Source organism: Tenrec ecaudatus, chromosome 7 (genome assembly GCF_050624435.1).
Source record: "Tenrec ecaudatus isolate mTenEca1 chromosome 7, mTenEca1.hap1, whole genome shotgun sequence".
Taxonomy (NCBI): domain Eukaryota; kingdom Metazoa; phylum Chordata; class Mammalia; order Afrosoricida; family Tenrecidae; genus Tenrec; species Tenrec ecaudatus.
Window position 1 is genome coordinate 130,896,564 of NC_134536.1, and position 11,520 is coordinate 130,908,083.

Consider the following 11,520-nt stretch of genomic DNA (forward strand, 5'->3'; position numbering starts at 1 on the left):
ATCTGCATCCGACAAAAAATGCACCGGTCAGATTGCACCTGGGGGTGAGAGTCTGGGACATCAAAAGTATACAGGGTCACGAAGTCTGCACATACACATGGCATGTGTAGGACCTTTAAACAGCATCTCTGTTGTTATTCAGTAGCGATCTAATCCTACTATGGGGAGTCCCTGCAAGGCTGTGGTTAAACAGTCATGGAGGAACCTAAAGGTTAGCAGCCCAACCCGACCCGTTGTGCCACAGTCAGCCTTGGTAAAGATTCGCTCCCTGCCATTGAGGCACTGCTGACTCAGCGAGCCCCTGTGGGTTCTGAGACTAGCTGCCATGGGAGTAGAAGGCCCAGTCTGTCTCTCGAGGAGCTGCTGCTGGTTCACAACCGCCAACCCTGCAGATCACAGGCCACGAAAAGCCCAGTGGGGCAGTTCAACCTTGTCCTGTAGGATCTGAGTTGGAATCTACCACACCCCGTGGCCCTCTCACAACAGACTCATGTCAGCTCTCCAAGCCTGGCGGTCCCTGTCAACCTGGACTGCCCCAGCTCTGGGGCAGTTTCGCAGGGCATCTAAGACTTCCGGAGAGGTGTTGAGAGGAGAGACACACGTGACTGGGTTGTAAAATGTTTTCACGACCAACCAATGCCAAGGAACATCATGCCACCGTTCACCCTCCCTGTCCTTGGCTCATAAAGTGGCCCGACCCTAGCCCCAGAGGAACTCACGCGAGGCGGGGCCCAGGGCCCTACTGCAGGATGTCCCCCAGCTTCTGCTCGTAGTAGAGGAAGTTCTCCTGAATGTCCTCCCAGGGCTCAAAGGCCTTGGAGTCGCCCTCTTCCTGCTCCACAAAATTCTGCCAGACGTACTCGAAGTCCTGGGGCTTCATGATGCGCAGCTTGCAGCCGGCCTCCTTCAGCTTCTTCAGAGCGGCCTGGACCTCAGCCTCCTCCCACATGAAGAGCCGCCCCACCAGGATGAGCAGGCGCAGGTTCTTGGTCTTGCTCAGGGTTTTGATGATGCGGTCGGCGCAAGCCGCGCAGGGGCTGGACGACACATACCAGGTGACGTTGTAGCGCAGGGCCGGGTCGCAGGCGGGCAGGATGGTGTTAAAGAAGGCCTCCTCCGCGTGGTTGGTGGCATGCTCATCCTCCAGGTAACCCCGCGACGCCTGCACTTGGCCCCCCTTGCCCTGCACCTCCACCACGTAGCAGAGGAAGGTCTTGTTCCGCCCAGAACTGTACTCCACGTTCCGGAACTGGAACTTAAAGTAGTGGGCAGGCAGCCGTTCTCTGTAGGGGAAAAGGACAAGGGAGAGGAGGAGACATGGCTGATGCTAGGGCCAAGGGCTCGTCGGAAAGGCGTGAGAGCGGTCAAGAGGGTTTATCTGGATGAGAGGAAGCACTGTGGAAGGGCATTGTGGCTGGGGCTGTATTCTGGTAGTCCACGTAGGAGGGGCACTCCTGGAAGCCAGTGCGTCTTTAATCCAGCCTGAGGGGCTGAAACTGGGGTGGCGGGGGCAGGCCGCGGAGGTCCTGGTCCATTTCCCCAGACCACTTAGATGGGAGTGTCCGCAAAGGAAGGGCTGAGGCATCTCCCAAAGCTCCGTGGATGATTCCCATAGGAGGCCAGGTTTGAGAGGCCACTTTCTAAGGACAACTTGATCAAGTCGCTAGCGTGCCTGATGCCACCTGCCAGAACCACCCAGAGATTTTGCTGAGCGTTTCATGCCAGCCTTCCCCACCCCCACCCCCACCCCCTTTGTCATAAATGTCGATTGCTTCCTGGGCAAGGGATGATCTATGGTGTGGAGCACACTGCGCCCTTAAAAAATCCCCAAACAGAAAAACACAAAACCCAAGCCCACTCCCACTGGGTGGAGTCGGGCACGTAGGGATCCCACTGGATGGAGTAGAACTCCCTGGGGTTCCTGAGGCCGAAAGTCCTCATGGAAGCAGATGGCCAATTGGTGCACTCTTGGGACTGCTGGTGAGTTCTCAAAGGCCATCTTCCAGCCAGCAAGCAGCCAAGGTTTAATCCACTGCGCCACCAGTGGGGCACCTGCTGATTGTACAAGAATCTTGATGGGTGGGGCCAGAACTTAGCTTGTGTGTAACCCTGAGTCACTTAACAAAAGACTGGCCCTCTCCCCTTCGGGTGCGTATAATCTAGCTAGGAGCATTAGCAGGATTGCCGAAAACACATTGGTAGCGCGGAGACCGTTATTTGGCAGGTTCTGGAGTGGAAGAAAGGCCCCCTGAGAGCGCCGTCCAAGGAATACAACTGTGCCTGCGAAAGAAGGGGGGAATCGAACTGGGGGAAAGCCCACCCCGCTCATAGCCACCCTGCAGGACAAAGGAGAACTGCCCCCGTGGGCCTCTCAGACCGTAACTCTCGACGACTGTAGAAAGCCTCACCTTTCCCCTCTGAGCAGTGGGTGGTTTCAAACTGCTGACCTTGATCAGCAGCCCAACATAACCAATATCCGCGAATATAATTTTAAGCACATGCTGGCACACATTAGGCTGCTGTACATCACAGGGGGCTTACCTTACCGGTGGAGAGCTCAGAGCGGCGTGGTGTCCCCTCGGTATCCAAGAAGCTCTGAAGCTCGCCTGCACCGGCAGGGTTTTTATACCTTAAGGCAAACAACTTTGCTTACGTCACTGTTACCTTGATGGCTCCGTCTGGTAGTTTGGATACGTTTTACCAGTGGGCATCTGGAGCTTGTTTACTTGTACAAACACCGTGACTAAGCATTGATCCTTCAGCTACTTTCAATATAGAGTTTCTTTTGCTCATGTCAATACCCACCCTACACGCCTATGCAACTGGGTGTCAGTGTGGTTTTGAGGTATCTTTGGGAACCCAGCATTCACTGGCTTCAAGGAGGATCTGGGAGATCAGGAACCAGAAGCAGCAGAAAAGGCTCAGGTTGCTTTTTTAAAAGTTTGGTACAAATGGTTGTCACTGGCTGCCTTTAAATCCGCTGCTACACAACCAAACAAAACGCTGCCCGTGTCCGTACCACCTCACTCTCAATAGAGACTGCAATTGCTTTGTCCCCTGGGGTTTCCAGTGGCCGATCACCAGAACAGATCACCCAAGTCATTCTTCCTTGCTTCCTGGTCCACCTTAGTCTGGAGGCTCGCTGGAACCTGCGCAGGATCACACCAGCTCACTGACAGGCAGGGGTGGGGGAGGGGGGCTGCACCCCAGCTCTCATGGGCATAAGAGACTGGAGGGGCCAGGAAGGAAGAGGAAGAGACCGAGCTGGAGAAGTGGAAGGGTCTCCCCGACTGCCCCTGAAGATCGACTATGGTGTCAGGAACGGCTGTCCCCTCTCTCCACTCCTGCCCTGTCTCCAGAGAGGTCACGCAAACACTTGGCCTGCAGGGGAATCCCTGATGTCCCAGGCCCTTGGCTCATTAGAGAAGAGCAGTGGGTGCCCAAGAGCTGAGTAAACTTGAGTCCTATCCCTGCAGGGCGCCCTTCACCCCCCTACCAACACCCCCCCCCCCCAGATCTCCTCCTCCACCCAAGTTTCCATGTCCCCTGTTGTCATGTTGTTTCCACTCTGGACATGGACATGTTGGAAGACCCAGCCCCAGGATTCCTTTGAGCTCTATTCTTAGCGCTCTAAGTCCCTGTCCTGATGTGGAGGGTGTGTGTGTGTGTGTGTGTTTATTTACTATTGCAGGAGAATGGGGAGCTGATGATCCCCCCACTTCTCTGGTGAACCTTGCTAGGAATTCCCATAACACTCAGCGCTTCCTGTGACACCCTCCCCACCAGGTCACTCCCCCACGCCCTTCTCTTCCTGGAGAGGAGTGGGGAAAATGAGTGGGGACAAGGCTCCCCAGAAGCACAGGGCCACCCTTCTTTGCCCTTCAGGTCCTGCCAGACCACCCTCCCCTCCAAGTCCAATCCAGAGCCATCAGGTACCATAGATTCGCAGTTGGAACCTTGGGAAATATTCTTGGCTACTGGGTTGGTTGGCTTGAGAGCTCCAGCAATACAGGAGTTGCTGGTGCCTGGGTGGCCCCTCGGGGTTTCCTTCTGGGAACCCCACTCCCCACCCCACCCCCAAGCACTGCTCCAACCTTGCCAAGTCCCCACCAGCAGAAAGAATGTGGCCCAGCATGCATTTCCAAGTTGCTCTACTTCTCTCCGCCACTTTTAAGCTCAGACATTTCTCCCACCCACCCCCTCCTCTTCCCTAGGCCGGAGGAGGGGGTCCAAGAAACCTGAAACCCCAGGCAGAGGGAGAAAGGTCACCTCTCTATAAATATCCCATTGCCTACCCCTCTGGCCAGCAGCCCGATGGTCTGCTCTGCCACTCAGCACTGAACTAAGTGCTTCAGGAACAGAAACGCTTTCAAGGTGCCAAGAGATGGCGGGGAAGGATTTGGTACCTCGTCCCGCCCTCAGGCTTGTTCAGAGACTGCACTTGCGGGCTGCTGGGGCTGAAAGCGCGGAAAGGATGACCAAGTTTCTTTGGGGCTGCCACAGGCCGAGACAGCCAGGCCCAGAGGGGGCCCCAGATGTCCGACGTTTCTCCAGGGAAGTCAGACAGCACGGGCCCCTCCGGTGGCTTCGTAGAAGCACAATGTAAGCCCACACTGTTTTGCCCACTCGCAGGAGGAAGGAAATAGCGACACCTAATTCCTTGGATGCAGGAAGCCTGGTAGGAATTTGTAGTGGATCTGCTAACCAGTGAATTTCTAGTTGGGTTGCTAACCATCAGGTGGGCAGTTCGGAACTACCAGCTGCTCCGAGGGAGAAAGATGAGGCTTTCCACTCTGTAAGGAGTTACAGTCTTGGAGACCCACAAGGGCAGTTCTACCCTGTTCTATAGCGTCCATGTGAGTCCACTGGACGGCAGTGAGTTGAGTATTTTTAATTTCTTGGATAATCACAACATCTTTTCCTCTTTTCGCCATGTGAGCATATGGATAAACCTAAGTATCATATACTTAAGACGTATATCCCTTCATTCCCAGCCCTAGCAAGTATTCGACTGTTCCATGGCGTGTGTGTGTGTGTATGTGTGTCTGGGTGGAGTAGCAGGAGAGAGAGGCTGGCATTAGATTTCATGTGGGTGAAGTGGAAGGTGTGTGTGTGTGTGTGTGTGTGTGTGTATGTGAAGTGGAAGGTGTGTGTGTGGGGGGGTGAAGTGGAAGGTGTGTGTGTGAAGTGGAAGGTGTGTGTAGGGGGGGTGAAGTGGAAGGTGTGTGTGTGTTTATGTGTGTGAAGTGGAAGGTGTGTGTGTGGGGGGGTGAAGTGGAAGGTGTGGGGGTGAAGTGGAAGGTGTGTGTGTGTGTGTGTGTGTGTGTGTGTATGAAGTGGAAGGTGTGTGGGGGGGGTGAAGTGGAAGGTGTGTGTGTGTGTGTTGAAGTAGAGTAGCAGGAGAGAGAGGCTGGCATTAGATTTCGTGTGGGTGAAGTGAAAGGTGTGTGTGTATGTGAAGTGGAAGGTGTGTGTGTGTGTGTGTGTGTGTGTGTGTGTGTGTGTGTTGAAGTAGAGTAGCAGGAGAGAGAGACTGGCATTAGATTTCGTGTGGGTGAAGTGGAAGGTGTGTCTGTGTGTGAAGTGGAAGGGGTGTGTGTGTGTGTGTGTGTGTGTGTGTGCGTGTGTGTGTGTGCTCCTCCAGAGTGGCAGGAGAGAGCTAAAGGCTGGTCGTCGATTCCTTCAAGCTAATCACCCCCGAGCATCCATGTCTTTATGAACAGAAAGCAACAGCCTAATTCCACCTCCTCCCCCAGCCTCAGAGAGCATCTTTCTAAAGCAGGCTTCCTCCCCCTTTCTGAAACACGACCGTTCCTATTTCATCTACTTCCTCCCAACCTACTGGGTCTGCAATGCTGATGCTCCTAATATCAACGGGAAAAAAAATTGGGATGATGCTCTGCTTGGTGGAGGGAAAGGGATGTGATTACATTTACTAGGAAAAATTTTCCTCAGGTTCCCCTTAAAAGGCATTCATTCGCGTTTCCTAAGCATAAATCTATCCGGTGAACCTGGAGGGCAGAAGAGGCGGTGTGAGATTAAATATTTGCACCAAAATAATCCGTGAAGTGGAAAATCCACTCCCAGGTAATTGAGTGTGGACTGGTTTTCAGCTTTCCCTCCCAGACCTTCCAGCAGTGAGCTCCAAGAGGCAGCCTGGCCTGGTTCAATATCCTTCTTTCTGTTTCTGAGGACCACTCGGGCAGTGGATGCTAAGAGGTGGGCCTAGGCAGAGGAGTGGAGGAGGAGCCGCAGTGGGTTCTAGCAGCCTGTGCTTATAGGAGCTGAGAAGGGGGCCAGTGGGCTGGGTGCACCTTGTTGACACTCGATGAAAATCTACCCAAAGCACGGCTGGAGCTGTTCCCTTGCCCTGAGTGACCTCTCCTTGACACAGGATGCTCCGACTCCCAAGAGCCTTGGAAGCAGGCTGGGACACCCGGTCACTCTGCGGTCCTGGATTCCCAAGGGACTCAAAGACAGCAACATCCAGGAACCTGGTCACCCATGCTCCATGCCGCATGCGTCAAGTCACTGCAACTCAGAGCCAACTTGAGAGCACCCGGCACGCTTAGCACTGGACACGGGTCCCAGAGTGCCCCATGAGGACGTTGCCCGATGGCCAACACCCACAGGGCCGAAGCACGCGAAGCGTGAACCCCGGTGTTAACCCCAGGCTTCAGTTCATAATATTGATCGGTATTGGTGTATCAATTGGAATGCACGCACCACACTGACGCAAGACGCTAATCGTAGACACGGTGTGCAGGGAGGGGACAGGGAGACGAGGCTGCCCGTGTGCAGTATTGCTGGACACCTGAGACTGCTCTGAGAATAAGATGTATTTTGGAAGCAGAACCTTTTTGGGGTTTGGGGGTTGGCTGGTTTTAGTTTTGTGACATGCCTAGAGGACATACCCCTTCCCCGTCAGCGAGTTTCCAGCAAGCTGTTCACCGTTCTAAGCTTTAGTTTCTTCCTCCGAAGGCAGGGTTAGGATTCCAGTCCTGCCGGGTTAGGACAGCGGTAGGCACTCAGTGTGATGGATTGACCCAGTGGCCGTCACCAGGGGCTAGGGCCTGGGAACGAGGTTGAGGCTGGGCCAAGACGACGGGCCAGGCCTTGCTTCATTCTGTCACTGACACAAAAGCACTACCAACAGCAGGGCTGCTCAGCGTTGTGGGATGGCGCTTCCTCTAGACCCCCACCCCCACCCCCACCCACTCTATCTTTCAGATAACAGTGACCAAACCGGATTCCGTATTGATTCCTCCTCTCGCTTCAGAGGTTTCGCTTTCAGTGGCCTGCTGGTAAAGGTCTCACACCACGCTTTCTGGGAGGGGGCCGCCAAAGAATCCCCGCTCTCTAGCGTTTGTCCCTTTCCATAGTGTAAATACGCCCACAAGGGCCTGATTTCAAAGGATCATTGAGCGCAGCTGCGAAGTCCAGCACACAATGGCCCAGCACACCGCTACAATTTTAGAGACCTTTGTTACCACCGCTTTCCCCCTGTTGTTTGGCTAATGTTCTTAGATCCGTTTTTCTAGCTGAAGTGCCTTGTTCTAACCAGAATCATTAAAAGCAGGACTCCTGACCCCTTATTCCCACGGAAACCCTCCCTTTCCCATCCAGAATGTCTTAGGAGACTAAGCCGCCTACTCTCTGCTAGTTTGGAGCCCCTGGGTGGACCGTGCCAACAATGAACAGGTTTGGTTGCTAAGCGAGAAGTTGGAGCTTCAAGTCCATGCAGAGGCACTCTGAAGAAAGGCCCGGTGGTCTGCCTTTGAAAGACAGCCACTGGAGCCTCCTGGAGCACAGTTCTACTCTGACAGACACGGCGTTGGAAGGAGTTGGAGCAGCCTGGTAGCATAGTGGGTTACGAGTTGGGCTGGGAACCGCAAGGTCATTAGTTTGAAACCACCAGTCTCTCTGCGGGAGAACGAGAGCTACAGTCTAGAAACACACAGGGGCAGTTCTACCGTGTTCTCTAAAGTCTCTGTGAGCTGGAATCGACTCGACGGCAGGGAGCGCGGCAGCTGGTAGCGTCGGTAATTCTCAGTCCCCCTGGGACCGTCTAGTAGAGCAGCTGCCGTGCTGACCTCTTTGAATCTAAAGCTGTCCCTTCGCCACTTTCTGCACAGACACAGCCGCACCTCTGCGCTATTTTTAGGCTATCTATTTACCAGGAGGCGCCCAGGACACAGAGCTCCAAAGCTGTTGCTTGTGGCTAGGACATGCTTTGGTGTCCACCCCCCCCCCCCCCGCCCCCGACTGCTCCGAGAGGACCCTCCGACTGCCTGCCCTGCTGGGCTTCTTCACCTGAGCCCCTGGCGATGAAGAGACCTGGAACCCAGCACCAACAAGCTGTCCCCTTCTGTAAACCAGAAAACCAAACCCATTGCCAATAAGTCGACTCCTGGTCATAGCTGCCCTCTAGGACAGAGTAGAACTTCCCCGTGGAGTCTCCAAGATGGTCAGCTTTAAGGAGACGGCCGGCCACATCGTTCGCCACAGAGTAGCTGGTGGATTTGAACCATGGACCTTCTTTTAGTTAGGGCTCTAGGCTTAACCGCTGAGCCAAATGGGCAATCGTCTGTCTCCCTCTGCTGCAGTGGTGCTGAGAACGGAGTGAGCCCGCGCATGGGAATTATGCTACGATTTATAAGTCCTCGGACTAACCAAACATCAGAGGACGTCCCCTTCAGAATCCGCCCCGCCACCCCCCCCCCCCCGAGACCCTGAAAACACGCTCAGCTCCACCAGCGCAGATTCCTTCCCTTCTTGACCTGCTCTGTCTCAGTGCTTGAGAGCTCACAACACTGCACAGAGTGGACAAGGTGTGTGTGTGTCTGTGTGTGTGTGAGACACACAGACAGACAGACTAGGATCAACACAGATCAGCATGCTTTATGGGTTAGAAAAAGGGTCTCCTAGCACTGGAATTGAGGGATTCTCTTAGCCTGGATACTCTAGGCTTTCCCAGATGTCTATCTTATTCAGTGTGCAGCATGGGGTGAGGGTGGGTGAGACGAGGCTTGTGGACATGGGTAAATGGAAGCTTGGGTACTTCTCAGTCCTTCGGACCTGGGACGCATTTTCCACCCGTTCTTTTTGAAATCAACCATAAGCCAAGCTGGAAGGGGCCTTAGGAATCAGCTGGTACAACTTTTCCATTACAAATGGAAACCCAGAGGCCAGGATGAACAAACGAATACACAGCACTTGCCAAACGGACAACTGCAAGTCAGAATGACCCCCCCCCCCTCCAACAACCAGGTCTCCTCCTGTGTCTCCAGAGCACCAGGGCCCCATGCCTGCTGAGACCCCTCAGATGTGCCCACCCAAAGTCATCACAGGCCCTGCCAGAGGCCCCCCTACTGTGGGAGCAGACCCTGGGGCCCAGGGTGCTATGTACTCTTGGTCAGGAGTCCAGCGGAACCCCACACTGAAGGGATGTGAGAGGGCAGAGGAGGTAGGCCGGGTTTGTCTTTGAGAACAGCACACTCTGCCGAAGACAGAGTGGACCCCGCCCCTCCCTCCCTCCATCCCTGTGGCTGGAGTCCTCCGTCCATCTGCTGTGTTGGCTCTGGGTGCTGTGCCCGGAGTGCTGTCTCCCTAGGGTGACTGTGGCCCACTCCTAAGGAGACTCAGAAAAGATTTAATGGGAAAACAAAAGGCTTTGCTGGCCGCCCAGCCACGGGGAGCATGAATCTACCGACCCCTGACCCAGGACCTAGGAGGAGCTGGACGCAGACAGGCAGAGAGGCCTGTCCGGAGTGAACTGGGGAGTAGAGAGATTCACGGAAGGCAGAGGGGGGATTGGAACAGTGGCCATGTTTACACATGCCAGTCTCATCTGACGTCCCCTCGCCACGCTTCCTAGCGCGACACCACCCTTCCCCTGAGATGCAGGAGGCCTGAGGGGTGGCTTTATTCTCTGGAAAGGGCCCTGGTGACTCTGTGGGTGCTGGGCCGCAAGCTGAGAACCGAGAGAAGAGGCTGTCTGCGCCCCTGAAGATGGACACGCTCGGAAACCCTAAGAACTGGGTTCCGCTTGACGGCAGGCAGTGGGTTTGGGTTTTGCCACTAGCTAGCAGGCTCCAATTTTCACCCAGAGAAGCCCAGGAAATATGACGCTGCCCCTGGTGGGCACACAGCTGACCCCCTGCCATCCCCACCCTCAGTGTGGGCCGCCTGCCTCCAGACAGCGAACACTGTCCCAGGGAGGAGGGCCCCCATGGAGGAGGGCCGGGCCCACCCCCATTCTTACCCTGTAACGATCTCGAAGGGGGGCAACTCAATCAGCTCCTTCAGCTTCTCGGGGTCGTCCTCCAAGTGCTCCAGGTCCTCCCCATTCTGGGAGGCGGGCGCTGGGCCTTCAGCAGCCTCGGGGACAGCGGCTTCCTTCTGGGCCATGGAGGGGCTGAGGCTGGGGACTTGCAGAGAGCAGGGCCTGGCGCAGGGGCCCCAGCAGCTGTCAGCAACTCTGCCTGGCTCAGGAGGACAAGAGGAGGCCCAGCTGACTGCAGCCACCCGTCTGGGTCACTGCATTTATAACCAGAGGCCTCCTGCCCCTCCCCCAGGCCTGCTCCCTCCCCCCTCTCTCCTTTTTTTAAATCGAGTGATGAGGGCGGGTGCTGGGCTTGGGGGAATGGAAAATGTGGCCATTGGTGTCCCCTATTTATCTGCAGGCAAAGACAGGAAGCTGGCAGGTGGGAATGGCTTGGCTTGCTGTGCCCCTCCAAGCCCTACCTCTGCATGCTCCACATGCATTCACGGTCTCCCCCTCTCCTTCCACCCTTACTTTATATCCCACCCCGGGGCTTCCCACCCAGCCTTTGCCAAGGCCACTGAGGTGGGCTTGTAGAAGCGGCTCCTGAGATTTTAGCAGAGAAACTCCAAGTAGCGTCAGCAAGATGGAACGTGCTAGAGGGCGTGTCTGCAAAGAAACCCTGGCCAGGTGGACTGGGGTGCTGGGGCCCAGGAAAAGGAGGGCCCATTTCGGCAGAGGCCAGAGTTGTAGCTCAGAGGGGGATGTGGACTTGCAGGTTAGAGACCTGGTGCACTGTGGGGAACCCCCACCCCACCAAGGAGCCTCAAGTAGCAATCACAGCTGTCATTAATTACTAAATGTCAAACTAAAACTAAGCTCACTGCCATCAAGCAGATTCCGACTCACAGCACCTTCGTAGGACTGCCCCCTGGGGGTTCCTGATACTGTAACTCTGTAAGGGAGTACAAAGCCTCACCTTTCCCCTATGTAGTGGCCGCTGGGTTTGAACTGCTGACCTGGTGGTTAGCAGCCCCGTGTGTAACCCAGGGCACCAGTAAGCTTAGAGTTTTTGAGTTGGGCCTGGGAGAGTGGACTTGCATGTGTTCACAGGTTGCGGCGGGAGCGATCCCCTTCTGAAAAGCCAACCGTGGGAAGCCGTAGGGAGTCAAGTTCTACTCTGACACACTCAGATGGGACTGCACGGGCCGGGGTCCATTCAGCAGCCACTGGTGGTGACGAAGGCCGGGACCCTG

General features: G+C 55.3%; 1 protein-coding gene across 1 annotated transcript; it reads right to left on the reverse strand.

Moving 5' to 3' along the window:
* Positions 1–739: 739 nt before the first annotated feature.
* On the reverse strand, positions 740–10,410 carry APOBEC2 (apolipoprotein B mRNA editing enzyme catalytic subunit 2). Its single transcript, XM_075554107.1, has 2 exons — positions 10,265–10,410; positions 740–1,283 (listed from the first exon to the last, which is right to left on the reverse strand). Exons 1-2 carry the CDS (start codon positions 10,408–10,410, stop codon positions 740–742), a joined length of 690 nt encoding a protein of 229 aa, XP_075410222.1.
* Positions 10,411–11,520: the final 1,110 nt, after the last annotated feature.